General features: G+C 38.0%; 1 protein-coding gene across 2 annotated transcripts in view; it reads right to left on the reverse strand.

The window, feature by feature from the left end:
- Positions 1–15,020, reverse strand: part of LOC124718635 (NPC intracellular cholesterol transporter 1-like) — a 71,282-nt gene that overhangs the window by 24,792 nt on the left and 31,470 nt on the right. For both annotated transcript variants that reach the window (XM_047244258.1, XM_047244259.1), the window contains exons 6-9: positions 12,972–13,157; positions 11,735–11,961; positions 4,914–5,097; positions 4,457–4,759 (exon numbers count right to left, since the gene is read on the reverse strand). In XM_047244258.1, the coding sequence (XP_047100214.1) occupies positions 4,457–4,759; positions 4,914–5,097; positions 11,735–11,961; positions 12,972–13,157 (900 nt within the window). The remainder of the gene's footprint in view (positions 1–4,456; positions 4,760–4,913; positions 5,098–11,734; positions 11,962–12,971; positions 13,158–15,020) is intronic.

Raw genomic sequence — 15,020 nt, forward strand, 5'->3', positions numbered from 1 at the left:
CAAGGAAAATTTAGACATGATAAAATCAAATGAAGCTATTTTAAATACCTGTCAAATTATTCACTGTTTAAATCTGAATGTCTGCTTCAGAAACACTAATTTTCACCAGGACAACCTACTGAAAAAAAGACACCATATTGAAGAAAAGAGAAAAGAAATATACTGCAACCAAACTGCATAGTTTATCAGTTACGACTAAGATGCAATGAAGATGAAATAGTGCACAATTATTCTTAGTGAAAACACAGATTAAAATTCTAATGAATGTCAAGGAAAGAAAAAGATACTATATAAAGCAGGAACAGTGCCCATTAATGGATTGGAGGAATATAAGAAAATCACATTGGCAGGGATCATGAAAGCAGTTACACAGAACAGGTAAATTTTTTACTTTCATTTCAACACAAACAAGTTGATCAGGATTAAAATGAAATGGAGGACTAAGCAACTTGTTCCAAAGCCAGAAAATTAGCTTATAGCAGACAAATCAAATGTGGGCAGAGAGGATGGCCAATCAACATTTGTAGCTGGTTTACTTTGTTTAGTCCTAAATGAAGTCATTTGCATAAGGACAACAATGAAGACAGCGTTACTGTAGCCATATTATAACAATGGACACAGACTCAAAATTCTGAACAAATTTTGCAATATTGAAAACAGATACCTCGTGGATCAAAGAAACCAAAAAGATGGAAAAATTTAAAGTGATTCTAGAAAATATCCAAGTATGCACATCACTAAAAGAAATGTAACAAACTGTTGAAGACATAAAAACCAAAACTGGTTAAGTTTGTACTTATCAGAACAGACACCATGAAAGAAAGAAGAAAATATAGAAGATGAGGAAAGAAATAGTTTGATGTAGCCCATAGTGGTAAACATAAAATAAGAAGAATAAGAAGAAGGGCTGTAATAATGACCTTAAAATAATGTCAACACACTTCTGAAAGGAACCATCCATACAGGTGACATCGAAATCACTGGAAATCACCAAGTTGATTCATTGGTGAATTCTGAACTGACTGTGTAGCAATCTCTCATTGAAACGACAAATTATGAACATCAAAGACAGAAAGGGTGCAAACATGCTCTTATCATTAACTGACAACAATAAAAGTATAGTTAAAATCTCAGAACTTCACAAATAAGGAGTCACATTCTCAAATTTAACACTAACACACTCCAACCATCTCTCACAGAAGAATTAGAGAAAAATCAGTGAACTGGCGACAACTCTAAAGTAAATTGAGCAAATCAACAGTAACTAATTCCTCTGCAGAAAAGAATATGGCACCCTTTGTGAATTGAGGAATAAGAGTATGCAATTCCATCTCAACACAGGATGCTTACAACCATTAGAACTGCAATAAGACAACTATGCAAAACAGTGTTAAGTGCAGAGCAGAGGGCACTTCCCATTGTACCAGTTATTAGGGTTTCTTCCTGTTCCATTCAAGTATGGAGCATGTTGTTGTTGTTGTTGTGGTCTTCAGTCCTGAGACTGGTTTGATGCAGCTCTCCATGCTACTCTATCCTGTGCAAGCTTTTTCATCTCCCAGTACCTACTGCAACCTACATCCTTCTGAATCTGCTTAGTGTATTCATCTCTTGGTCTCCCTCTACGATTTTTACCCTCCACGCTGCCCTCCAATACTAAATTGGTGATCCCTTGATGCCTCAGAACATGTCCTACCAAACGATCCCTTCTTCTGGTCAAGTTGTGCCACAAACTTCTCTTCTCCCCAATCCTATTCAATACTTCCTCATTAGTTATGTGATCTACCCATCTAATCTTCAGCATTCTTCTGTAGCACCACATTTCGAAAGCTTCTATTCTCTTCTTGTCCAAACTATTTATCGTCCATGTTTCACTTCCATACATGGCTACACTCCATACGAATACTTTCAGAAATGACTTCCTGACACTTAAATCAATACTGGATGTTAACAAATTTCTCTTCTTCAGAAACGCTTTCCTTGCCATTGCCAGCCTACATTTTATATCCTCTCTACTTCGACCATCATCAGTTATTTTGCTCCCCAAATAGCAAAACTCCTTTACTACTTTAAGTGCCTCATTTCCTAATCTAATTCCCTCAGCATCACCCGACTTAATTCGACAACATTCCATTATCCTTGTTTTGCTTTTGTTGATGTTCATCTTATATCCTCCTTTCAAGACACTGTCCATTCCATTCAACTGCTCTTCCAAGTCCTTTGATTATACTACATTCCATTATCCTTGTTTTGCTTTTGTTGATGTTCATCTTATATCCTCCTTTCAAGACACTGTCCATTCCATTCAACTGCTCTTCCAAGTCCTTTGCTGTCTCTGACAGAATTACAATGTCATCAGCGAACCTCAAAGTTTTTATTTCTTCTCCATGAATTTTAATACCTACTCCGAATTTTTCTTTTGTTTCCTTTACTGCTTGCTCAATATACAGATTGAACAACATCGGGGAGAGGCTACAACCCTGTCTTACTCCCTTCCCAACAACTGCTTCCCTTTCATGTCCCTCGACTCTTATAACTGCCATCTGGTTTCTGTACAAATTGTAAATAGCCTTTCGCTCCCTGTATTTTACCCCTGCCACCTTTAGAATTTGAAAGAGAGTATTCCAGTCAACATTGTCAAAAGCTTTCTGTATGGAGCATGGCCTGAATGATTAATTCAATGTGTCTGTGCATGTTATAATTCTGATCTCGTCTTCACAATCCCTATGTGAGTGATATGTAGGGGGTGGTTGTATATTCCTAGAGTCATCATTTATAGCTCGTTCTTTGAACTTTGTTAGTAGACTTTCTCAAACTTTCTCAGGATAGTTTACATCTATCTTCAAGAGTCTGCCAGTTCAGTTTCTTGAGCAACTCTGTCACACTCTCCCATGGATTAAACAAAGTTTTGACAATTTGTGCTGCCCTTTTCTGTATACATTCAATATCCCCATTAGTCCTACCTGGTACAGGTCCCACACAATTGAGCAATAGTAACACTTCGCAAGAAACACACGAAAGTTATATAAGAACTTGAAATCTAGGCTTATCAGATATCAACCACAAAAAGTATGCATCAAGAAACTCCAAAAAAAAAAAAAAAATTGCCAGTTATTTCAAAGAACTGATTACCACAATCATATAAGACATTTGTCAAACAGAATAAATTACAGAAGACTAGAAAAATGCATTAATTCACCCATTACACAAGAAGGAAGACTTAACAGATGCAGTTAACTACAGGGGAGCCTCACTAGCATCAGCTGAATACAAAATTCTATACCAGTGTCTTCACAATAGAGCACAGGAACAACTTACACCAAAACTGGAGACTATCAGGCAGGATTCAGAATGGGTGGTTCGTGTCCAGAGCATATCTTGAATGTAAAGCTAGTCCTAAGAAACCTGAGAATTTGTAATAAAAATTTAGTTGACTAATTTGTTGATTTCATCGAATCTTACAACTTAGTTGACTACAAATCACTCTTTCGAATATTAAAAGAACTTCATTTAGATCACAAGAACTTGCAATCATAGAACAGACACTGACAGATGCAAATGCCCAGGTTAAATTTATGGGCGAAATCTCTGGTCTTTTCAAAATCAAATGAGTATGACAAAGAGATGCGCTGTCTCCACTACTTTTCAACTGCACCCTTGGAAAAGTGATACAAGAAAGTCCTCAAAGCTTAGCAACCAATCACTTTAGGCATAAGCAAGTTACCTATGCACTGCTTGACATTTACAGACTTTTTAGAAATATTAACTTCTGGACATTTCATAAACTGAAATTCAGATTGAATTCTTACTGCAGAAAAACTCAGTCTCCAGATTTATTTTGAAAAGAGTGCATGATCTGCAATAAGAAGGCACCAAAATTTGTGGAGATGAAAAATAACAAAATTAAATGAGTTCCACAATTTAAACATCTTGGTGAAACCACTCAGATAATGGATCTAAACAAAATTACATGCCAATTACATGCCAAAAATGGAAAATTAATGTCGACTTACCCAAAATATCTACTACAAGAAATCCAAAACTGCAAAACCTTGAATTCCTAAATTGACAAATGGCAAGTTGACCATGAGGAAGAAACAGAGGAGGCTGGAATAACATGCTCTGAAGAGAGAAGGGAAGCCCGTAGGAAGAGAATGACAGAAATTAAGCAAAAAAAGGAAGGCCTACGTCCATGCATAGCCCTAATGGCACTATTAAGAAACAATAGCATTGGATACCAGAATAATACCAAAGCAGACTAAAGAGTCTACACAACCTTTACTGTGTTGCCAGCTGCATAAGGTAGCTGTGCTTGATACCTGCAGAGTAGTTATGTTCTTATATAATGTAGTGAACTCTGTGACAAACTGCTGTTCAAACCTCTATTATTAAGTCAGTACTACTAAAAAATTAGCGAGCCAACAAGGAACAGATGATTATTACGCCTACTGCAACTTACGATGTCAAGCCCCATCAGCAGAACAGTGACGACGAAGATGGCAGCAATGGAAATTCCCAGGCTGCGCAGCGTGTCGGGCCACATCGTGAGGTATTGCTCGTAGAACACGTAGAAGACACTGTATGGGAACACCTTCACATGCGCTCCCTCTGGGAGGTGCTCATTCACCGAATCTTCTATCTCAGCCGAAAGCTCTCTAGCCGCAGCCATGGCTCCGTAATAGTCTGCTGAAGTCTTCAGGATGGTGTGGTATGTCATGAAGTAACTTGGTCCCACACGCCCATCTGGTTTTATTACCACAGCCTGAAGCAAACAATATTTTTGCACAAAATTGTTTTGCAATTCATATCTATGATAAATAGGTGTCAAAATTACAGGGCACATGCTTCAGCATTCAGTCACCAACATTCCGTTACTTGCATATGGCCAAGGAAGGGTAAATGTAACCTCACAATACCTGGCCGTATGCCGCATGTCCCGCCTTGGCACAGGACGGCGACGGATTATCTGCTAAGAAGAATGGCAGGAAGTGATTGAAAGCCTGTGGACTTGGGCGACCCGTCTTGTTGTCCTTTTCTATTAAACACATCTGGCAGCCCGGAGCACGGTGAGGGCAAAATGACCCGTTTTCTGGACGGAACCTGAATGAAAACGGAAAAAATAAGGTTGCTAGGTTTAGAGTATCACAAAATACCTGCACGTTACATATATTTTAACTGGAAAAATTGAACATACATGATGCCAGCAACAACTATTCGGAAAATCCCAAACATTTTAACACATTCGTTTGGTTTCAAAATTTAATGTCAGAAATTTTGAGCTCTGTTAGCCAAATTAACAGGGAAAGGGAACATGATTAAAATACAAATGTGAGGATTTGACTAAGCTGGGTCTACACCCACTTCTATTTTCCTGTGCGTTAAATGGACAAAACTTCTCCTAACTCTAATTTGCATTTATCCTCCTCACATATTGTGTATATTCTTTGTTCCTTTCAAACACTTAACAGTTGAACCTCTAATTGTAAATGTTGAAAAAAATTGTAATATTGAAGCAGTAAACAACACTTTATAACAAGTACTTGCAATGAGTGCAGTATCATAAGTTATGAAACAGTTATTATGGTTTAAGGTTCTCCAACATATTAAATATAGCTGAGCCTGTAGACCATTGTTTTTTTTATAGTGTTACCTACAACTCTAAACATTTGTTAATATGTTTGCTTGTTGCCTTCAAACGCTGATGACAATTCCTAATTAAAAACAAGAACATGCTACACATCTTAACCTTACCTGCGTTACTATTCACCAACCAATTACAAAACCAAAAACACCTCGTATACTGAATGCCATGGATCAAGAAAATCAGGTAGATATTTGATTTTGTACCATACGGACATTTAACGTAAGTAGGATTATACAGCGGTACCATATAAGTACTGAGGATACAGCATGTTTTGGATGGAGAGTTTACATATTCAGAAATAACTTCAGGTATGCCCCATGCAAGTGCATTGGAACCCTTACTGTTCATGTCGTATATTAATGACATCCACAGAAAATATTCATTGTAACCTCAGAGATTTACAAATTATGCAGTTACCAACAACTAAATACTATGTGGAAAAAAAAGCTGCAGTAATATTCAGTCAGATCTGTATACAATTTCAAAGTGGTGCAAAGATTGGCACCTAGCTTTAATGTAGATATATGTAAAATTATGTAACACACACACAAAGAAAGTACGTCTCCTACGAGTATAATAGCAATGTGTCACGAGTGAAGTCAGTTGGCTTATGTAATACATGGGTGTAAATTTGTAGGGATATGAAATGGAACAATCACATAAGCTGAGGTGTGGGCAAGGTAAGTGACAGACTTCAATTAACTGGCAACAACATCCAGCATATACAAAGAAGGGCAGCACAAATCGTTACAGATTTGTCCGACTTATAGTGGAGCGTTATCAAAATGTTGGAAAACCTGAAGTGACTTAAGCCTGACGCTTGCTGTGAGAATCTACTCACAAAATTTCAAGAATGAGGTTAAGTGAAGAATACAGCAACATTCTTCAGTTCCTTCAAATCACTTCAGTAGGCTCCACAAAGACAAGATTACACTCATGAGATGTGATAAAAAATATGGTGAATAATTCTATTAGAAATAAGTAATAAGCTTACATGGAATTTGATTTAATCTCTTTCAAGATACTGTCCTTGGTTAGCTATGCACTTATCCCAATATTGAATCAATGACTGCAATCATTACTTTCGGAAGGGCATACAGCTAATATGTCGTGGTCCTCTCAATGTCAGGAATGGTGTCAAAATGTTATTCTTTAAGTATGGTTTCAATTTTCTGGAAGAGCCAGAAGTCACAGGGTGCTAAATCTGGTGGGTAAGGCGGATGCGGACAGACAGGAACACTTTTCTGGCCAAAAGCTCTTTACTAAAAAAAATTAGGTGTGGCATGTCACATGGTCATGATGAAGGATGGCTTGGCCCATTCTTTTCTATGGGCAAGACTTTGATATTCAATTTTGACTGACATGCCTTTCTAAGGTTTAGGAGAGTCACTGGTTCTCCACTGGGAACCCAGTTTTTGTCTTAGTGTCACACCCATTGACTGAAGTTTGACCTCCAGTTACATTTTTGGATAACAACTCCAGCTCTACGATTCTTCAGTAAACTGACAATTTTTCTTCTGTTCATCACTCTGAAGTCTGGAAACAAATTTTGCATTCACCTGTCTCACTTGCCAATTATTGTTTAAAATGTTTTGAACAGACCCACATGAGATGCTATATTCTTCAGTAAACTCTCGATGCTACATTCTTCAGTGAACTCTCTAATTGTTGATCTGTTTGAAAGAACAACTTTTTCAATTTTCTGCACGTTTTCCCTTGGTTTTGAGGCTGATCAATGTCCCAAATGTTGCTTGTCTTCTAATGACTTACTTTTGCTTTTAAATCACTCAAACCACTTGTAAACGGTCTTCAGATTTACAGTATTATCACTATACACCAATTTCTTCGTCTGTTTCTTTCACAGTTCTTTGGACCTTGAAAGAGGACTTAATGTTCATTCATTGTTCTAAATCCAAGACATGAGACACATACGATAAAAACATTACTCCAGTGTCTCTGGACACTGTCTGCCAAGTCAGAACGAGTTCTAATTTTACACTGCCTGTCTCAACAGATCAGACTATGTAACAAATTACATCAAATAGTTGTACCACCAGCAATGGCTGCTAAAAAATTCATTCACCATAGTTTTTGATCACACCTCATACAGCAACAGAGTGGCACCAAAACAGTCATTCTTCCTGCACTACTGGAACATAAGAAAACCCTGATGCACTACCATGCTAAGTACCCTTTGCTATGCATTTCATAATTGTTTGCATATGTAAACAAAAAATTTTTGCTTGATAATAAGCCCCTCATTGACTGGGAGGAGAGTAATTGTCAGAAATTTACTTGTACTGGCATGTAAAACGCAGGTATGTACAGAAAACATTTGTTCTAACGTGTGATAGAACACATTGGTATCTAACACACCGGTACCATATTTTGACTTATTCACTCATCATCACTATGAGTACACGTATCCACCTTATCACTTTAAGTCTCATCCTTTTCATCATTCTCTTCCCATAGTTCGTCATCCTCTCTGCCATCCAACGCTTTCAATACACATCATTTCTCTGATGATATGGAGGACCACGAGCAAAGAACCCCTCATACATAAGGGTGACTGATAGCTTCCCAGTCTTACCAGATGGTGTAAGCGAATGATCTTCTTCCAACTTTAATATATGTTTCAGAGGTTGTCCTTTAATGGCTTGTTTATGGCCACATCAAGCACCTGCAGTTCTGAAGTCATTCCTTGGTGTTACGAGAAGGTCGGTCCTTTGTGAATCAAATTCACCTTTTATTTCAGTCGTTATACATCCCTTAAAAGCATGCAAAACCAGCATGTCTTGTAGCAAGCAATGTCTCACATCTGCGCTTCCAAATAGTAAACAGTCAACAATCAGTTGCATTGTCATCCAGCCCTTTTCTCAGCAGCGAGTCACTAAGCCCTTAGCAAAGATTTTGCTGAGCAGTTGTTCTCCTCAGAATGACAGTAGGTAATCTCTCCAATTGGCTGTTGCAGTTTTTCAGTATTTTTTTATTGCCGGTTTCTCTTAATGTGGTACTTACTAACCTATTCATGGATACTGTCTCATTGCTCAACTTGTTAAAAAATACTGGCATCTCGTTAGCTTTGCCAAACTGATTAAAGTAATACTTCCGCTACTGGATGGAGTACTGCTGGAAGTTAACCAGTTTCTCCTCGAAATCTGCTGGAATTCTCCGTGCTAGCTTATTATTTTGTCTGAGACCAAGGCCACTTCTCCACATAAATCTACGACGGTAACCAAAACTCTAGGAATTCTCCCTGTGGCACGTGACCTGTTAGAAATAGGTTCGTTTCAGCAGTTGCCAGAGAGCACCAGATAATGGGCGTTACTGCACTTGCGCAGCTACGATGACGCAGGAAACCCTATGTTCCTACGTGTAAAACATTAAAAGATCTTACATTATGACATAAAACAAACAATACATCAGAGGATACTTTAAGAGCATCGGAATTTCGTGAACAACACTAAAATGCGTAATTCGGCTTAAAGCGCACATTCGTAAGTCCAGATTCGGATGCAAATTTTCTTGGAGTACCAGTATTATCTCATGTTTGGTTCTGTATTATGGCGTAATGCCACACGTGCACTTGAAATGCAGCGCACAGTTGAAACTAGCCAACAGTGTGAAATTAAACACTCTGTTTCAAATAAATTGACTGCCTCAGCGGAAAATATTTAATAAAAGCCAAATCTCTCTAGCAAACCAACAAAAATAACTTCATTGTTCTGCAAGGCTATTAATGCTTGACTGTCAGAAAGGTGGACATAAAATATGAAACTAATAGCATAATTTAGCCTTCCGTAATTATACGAACGTATTTTAATTCATTTGCTAGCTCCCGGCCACAAAAATCCATTTTGTTTTCATTTAATGTGAGAGCAAGAAACAAGGAAGAAACAAAAAACCACTGAACGTAAACACAGGTCACATGGTGGCGACCCTTCTCCCCACCACAACTCAGACTGGTCTGTGCATCAGCCACGGATCTACGATATTTCCGAACCGGGACAATACTACATAGTGGCAGCCAGCCTCATTTCTGTAACCAGAAGCAACTACGCATACCCAACAGTCCTGCCGCAACTGCTCAAACAAATCTAATTCAAACAGTTGTCACATCACACTCATCGGAGGCAATTTGTTGTTAAGAAGCATTGCATAGTCTTTCTAAAGCCTGTGACACACTTTGCTGTTGGCAGACACTCGTCTGAGCACTGTGTTTTGTTGTTGTATATGGCATATTTACTTAAGTTTCATTTCCGTTTTCTTTTTTTTTTTTCTCTCGTTCATGTTTTGTTGCTGCAGAATTATTCTGCAGTAGCGGGATGCAGTAATATCCTTTTTAGAGTATCGGTTCTTACCAGCCAAAAATCACAAAAATTTAACTGAAAACTACAACAATGAAAAATTCCCAGAATTCTAAACAATTCCTGGGTTTTTCCTGGTTTTCTCCCGGATGAATAAATTCCCGGATCTCCCAGTGTCGTATACACCCTGCTTTAATTTTACTGTGAAACTGTGAGACCTTGGTATTTGCCAAATTTCTTTATTTTAGGCCTATGGTAAGTACCCTATAGGTTTTGACGAATGAGTTTATGGGTCTCAAAGTATGTGACATAAGTGGTCATATTTTTTGATCACTATGACTTAGAAGGTTACATTTTATACACTGCCAGGTGACTGTAGACCTTAGTATGTGTAAAATTTGAACTCTATATCTACCCATTCCTGAAAAACAGGACTTTAAGTATCAAACAGTACTATGGCTTTCTCTTCATACAACTACTGTGACAACTCTAAAGTTAATGCTGTTGATCATTTACAAACAAGAAAATAATCAGATGTAAATTTCGTCAAAAATTGAAGTGAATTCTCTCGTCCCTAGCTATTGTATGTAGTAACGGTGGTGGTTGCTGCCCCCCCCCCCCCCCCCCAAAAAAAGCCATCTATGCCTTTTTAGTTATAATAAATCCACCTGATTACGAAGTTGATCAGGTGGGTGAAGGGACAAAATAGTGGGGGTCATCCGGCCCTCGTTCACAGAATATTCCAGTAAGAATTAGTGATGCCACCCAGAAATTTGATGTAACTGATGGTACAAAGGAGTGTTAAAAAATCAAGGCACTGGTAGCAATATTTTTAATAGGAATGAGAAATAACTTAAGAAGAGGTAAAAGTATATTGCTTGGTCTGGCCTCCACAGGCCTTATCAGCACTGAGTGACACCTCCCATCGTCTGGCAACCCAAACTGCCCTTCCTCCAACATGCACAAAACACATACGATGCAGTATTAGGGCAGTAGCAGAATAAGGAATTCCTTCTAGCCAGGTAGAGAGGAGATCTGCAACAGTAAAAGTGAAATGGAATTGATCCGAGCAGAACCAACAACAATCCCCAGATGCTCTGCTGCATTAGGATCTTACGAGTAAAAAACTTGTCCTCAACCCGAATGTTGGTTTTAACACAACACTTTTACCAATTGGTAGTGGTAAGGCACTGTCTTCCTCTTCAATCTGGCTTACCCAGCAAATCACATGGGGATCTAGACTAATGTGGAATCTCTGATTTCTAAGAGCAGTGAGGAATTTCACACTGCAAGAGCAAATTAGGGATGAACAAATTAGTGACAAACTGAATGTTGAAGGGATAAACAGTGCAATAGATAAATACAGAAAAAAATGGAAAGAGCCTGTGAGCAGAATACTCGAAGAAAAAGAACGAACAATTGTTGAAAAACAGGTCAAAAGGAGAAAGACATCCTGGTAGGATGAGAAATAACTTAAGAAGAGGTAAAAGTATATTGCTTAACCTCTGAAGAATGAAGAGGGTGAGGTCCTAATTCCTGCAAGTGAAAATGATAATATCAAGTGCCACAGTGAACACTTAACTAAACCTCCATACACTCCCAAATTGAGTGTACACCAAGCTTATCGACTGCCTGTATTTCATAGTATTGTCACAGTACTGAGCTATAACAGCTATGATGATTATTAAATTTTCATGAACCAAATATTTCTCATATACCCATCACACACAAAATTCATGTCTGGGCGCACACAGAGAATGTAACAAAGCACTTTGTAACTTACTGGCAGCATTTCTCCGCTCCAGACCAGTCGAAATAGTCATCAAGCCACGAGGAAGGTGGTTTTGCGAGGTATGATGAGCGCGGCCGGCGGGACGCCGTGAACACCTGCGTCACCAGGGAGTCCTGGTGACAGTTCTGGCCACCACAGATGGCGTTCTGCATCTCTGGCTGCGAAAAGTCTGCGGCTTCGCCCTTAGGAACTACCACGAAGTAAACTGGTGGGCCCATCTGTAAACAGACGCACAAAGTAAGACACCACTTAAACCTTATCTATTCATCCTGTAAAATACACACTATAAACTGAAACTGAGAACTAGTTTAATTTCCTATTTTTCACAAAAAATTTTAAACCTGAACATTTTCCTGCAAAATTGGGAAAAACTCAGCAACATGCATAAATGAAATAGTTACTAACAAGTTTGCCTGTGTGGCCATCCTCTGCAGCAAGCATGGAATTACTCGTTTCGTAAATAAAAGGCATGTTGAACAATGTGAAGGAGGTCAGAACATAAAGTTGTGCTTATATGTCAGTAAGAAAGTGGTAGTGCGACCTCCAGACCAGATGAGAGGAAGCGCAGATCAGCAAATCGTAAATAATTACTTTTTTCATAAAAAAAAAATTAAGACGTGAACTGTTTAATAATCTAAAAATAACAAAACTGCATTGTTTTAGAACTCACTGATGATGCCTTAGAACAAGAAAAAGGCAAAACACGTCTGGGATAAATAAATTAAGTGGCTGCAGGAAATGGCGGTTTTATTTACAAAACAAATAGAAATAGCTACTAATTTATCAGGTGTTATCTGTACAGACTGTAGAACTAAAACAGGAGAGTATTCCTTTTCAGGGCTATGAATGTTCAAAGTTGTCTAAAGATATATTGTACAATGTAATAATGCTAAAATAAGCAAAGCAAACAAGTTTTTGTGTGTTAGTGCTTATGACAGTGAAGATTATAGCAATGTTCGCTTTTCATTCACCATCAGCACAGTTTATGAGCTGTGTGTATTTTATATTATTTCTCACATTGTATGTGAGCTTAATAAAGAGAAAATTCTATAACATAAGCTGTTACTATATTTTAGTAAAGATCATACATTGAATGTTTGAATGTATCGGAGGACTTTAATTATTACTTTAAGAATTTTAATAAGTCCTATGTTTGAAAAGGCAATTACAGGGAAGAACAAATCACACTTTCTAGAATTTGCTTTCAGTTTATCTTGTTTCCCCTTACCGAGAGAAATTCTTTGAGGTTCTTGAAGTACTTGAGCACGTATGAGTCCTGTGGCATGGACAGCTCCTGGTCAAGGCCAACGTCTACATGTGGTATCACCGCTATGCTGGCACACAGCCACCCAAAAAACACCACCATCACCAGGGCACGAACCACCTTGTGCATCAGCAGAGGTACATACAGCACCTGCAAAAACAACAAAAATTGCCACTGAACTGGCACCACCCACAAACTCAACACAACAAATACTGTATTTACTTCACAAAGATGACCCAAATTTACATAAGGTTTTATTTATATTAAATATCTATAGAGCTGCCTAAAAAAGTTAATATTATCTATTGTAAACAGTCGTGATGTTTACTTAGAGTATATGATGATATGTAAGAATTTGTTTGACAAATGCTGTGGGAAGTATGAGATGACCCTGGTCTCCACCACCAACACTACAGCCCACTTTCACTTTCTCTGAATTCCAAGACACATGCAGCTGGGATGTTTCTACGTACTTCCTACACTTTCATTTGAATGATTCGCATGATTGTGAAGTCTTTATATATATATATATATATATATATATATATATATATATAAAAAAAAAGAAAGATGATGAAACTTACCAAACAAAAGCGCTGGCAGGTCGATAGACACACAAACAAACACAAACATACACACAAAATTCTAGCTTTCGCAACCAATGGTTGCCTCGTCAGGAAAGAGGGAAGGAGAAGGAAAGACAAAAGGATATGGGTTTTAAGGGAGAGGGTAAGGAGTCATTCCAATCCCGGGATGTCTGCTTGTGTCTGTGTATGTGTGGATGGATATGTGTGTGTGTGCGCGCGAGTGTATACCTGTCCTTTTTTCCCCCTAAGGTAAGTCTTTCCGCTCCCGGGATTGGAATGACTCCTTACCCTCTCCCTTAAAACCCATATCCTTTTGTCTTTCCTTCTCCTTCCCTCTTTCCTGACGAGGCAACCATTGGTTGCGAAAGCTAGAATTTTGTGTGTATGTTTGTTTGTGTGTCTATCGACCTGCCAGCGCTTTTGTTTGGTAAGTTTCATCATCTTTCTTTTTAGATATATTTTTCCCACGTGGAATGTTTCCCTCTATTATATATATATCCCCCCCTGCCCGCCCCCCCCCCCCCCCGAACAACCTGCTGCTTCTGCTCAGGAACTCTTCCCCCAATTTTGTTCCCTGAAAGATGGCAAGGAAAACTAGTGATCTATGCTTCATTTAATGCACCCATAATTGTTCACTTCTATTGTACCAAATTTTACTCCTGAAGCACAGCAGCTTGTGGTGGTATTTGTTCAGTCTTGGTTGAAATAGTTTTTATTTGTGTGTGTGTGTGTGTGTGTGTGTGTGTGTGTGTGTGTGTGTGTGAGTGAGTGTGTGAGTGTTTTATCAATTTGCTATAGCAGTGGGACAAATTTTTTTTGTTTTTAAATAAAACTTTTCTTAAAAAAGCTACTTTGATAGGAAGTTCTGTTGCTTCTGAAAGATTGGTATTCTCTTTGGGTGATATTGTTTCTGATGAAAGAAATAAACTTACAGATTAACACATCATATATGAGCATTTATGAACAGACTGGACAATAAACACCGGCCAGTGGATTAATTCATTACCTAAATTTGAACTATTGTCATGTAATCGTTCCTGGTGAAAATGTTATGTTTTCCCTACTGTCTAAATTATTAATTCAAATTTTTTGGAAGAGCATTTCTGGCTTTATAAGTAAAAAAAAAAAAAAATCAATATTATCCTAATTTCCTTTAAAATAAAGATATTTATTTGCCAAAAAATGAGCTTTTCATTAGAAGTTATTAAAGAAAAAGAATGCTACAAATTTTACAAGTTTAGGAGGAACAGTAGTCCTCAGCTGATCATTGCAAGAACACGAGTGCTGTCCATCAAATCTAACCTCCAGTAGTTAATACGGACAAAACTTGCGATCGTACAGTAAGAGACCCAACAAAAGTCGCAACAGTTTTAATGTTTTTGCCTATCGCCCTGCAAAATGTGTAGGACACTGTTCAAGTAAAACA

This window comes from Schistocerca piceifrons, chromosome 10 (genome assembly GCF_021461385.2).
Source record: "Schistocerca piceifrons isolate TAMUIC-IGC-003096 chromosome 10, iqSchPice1.1, whole genome shotgun sequence".
Lineage (NCBI taxonomy): Eukaryota > Metazoa > Arthropoda > Insecta > Orthoptera > Acrididae > Schistocerca > Schistocerca piceifrons.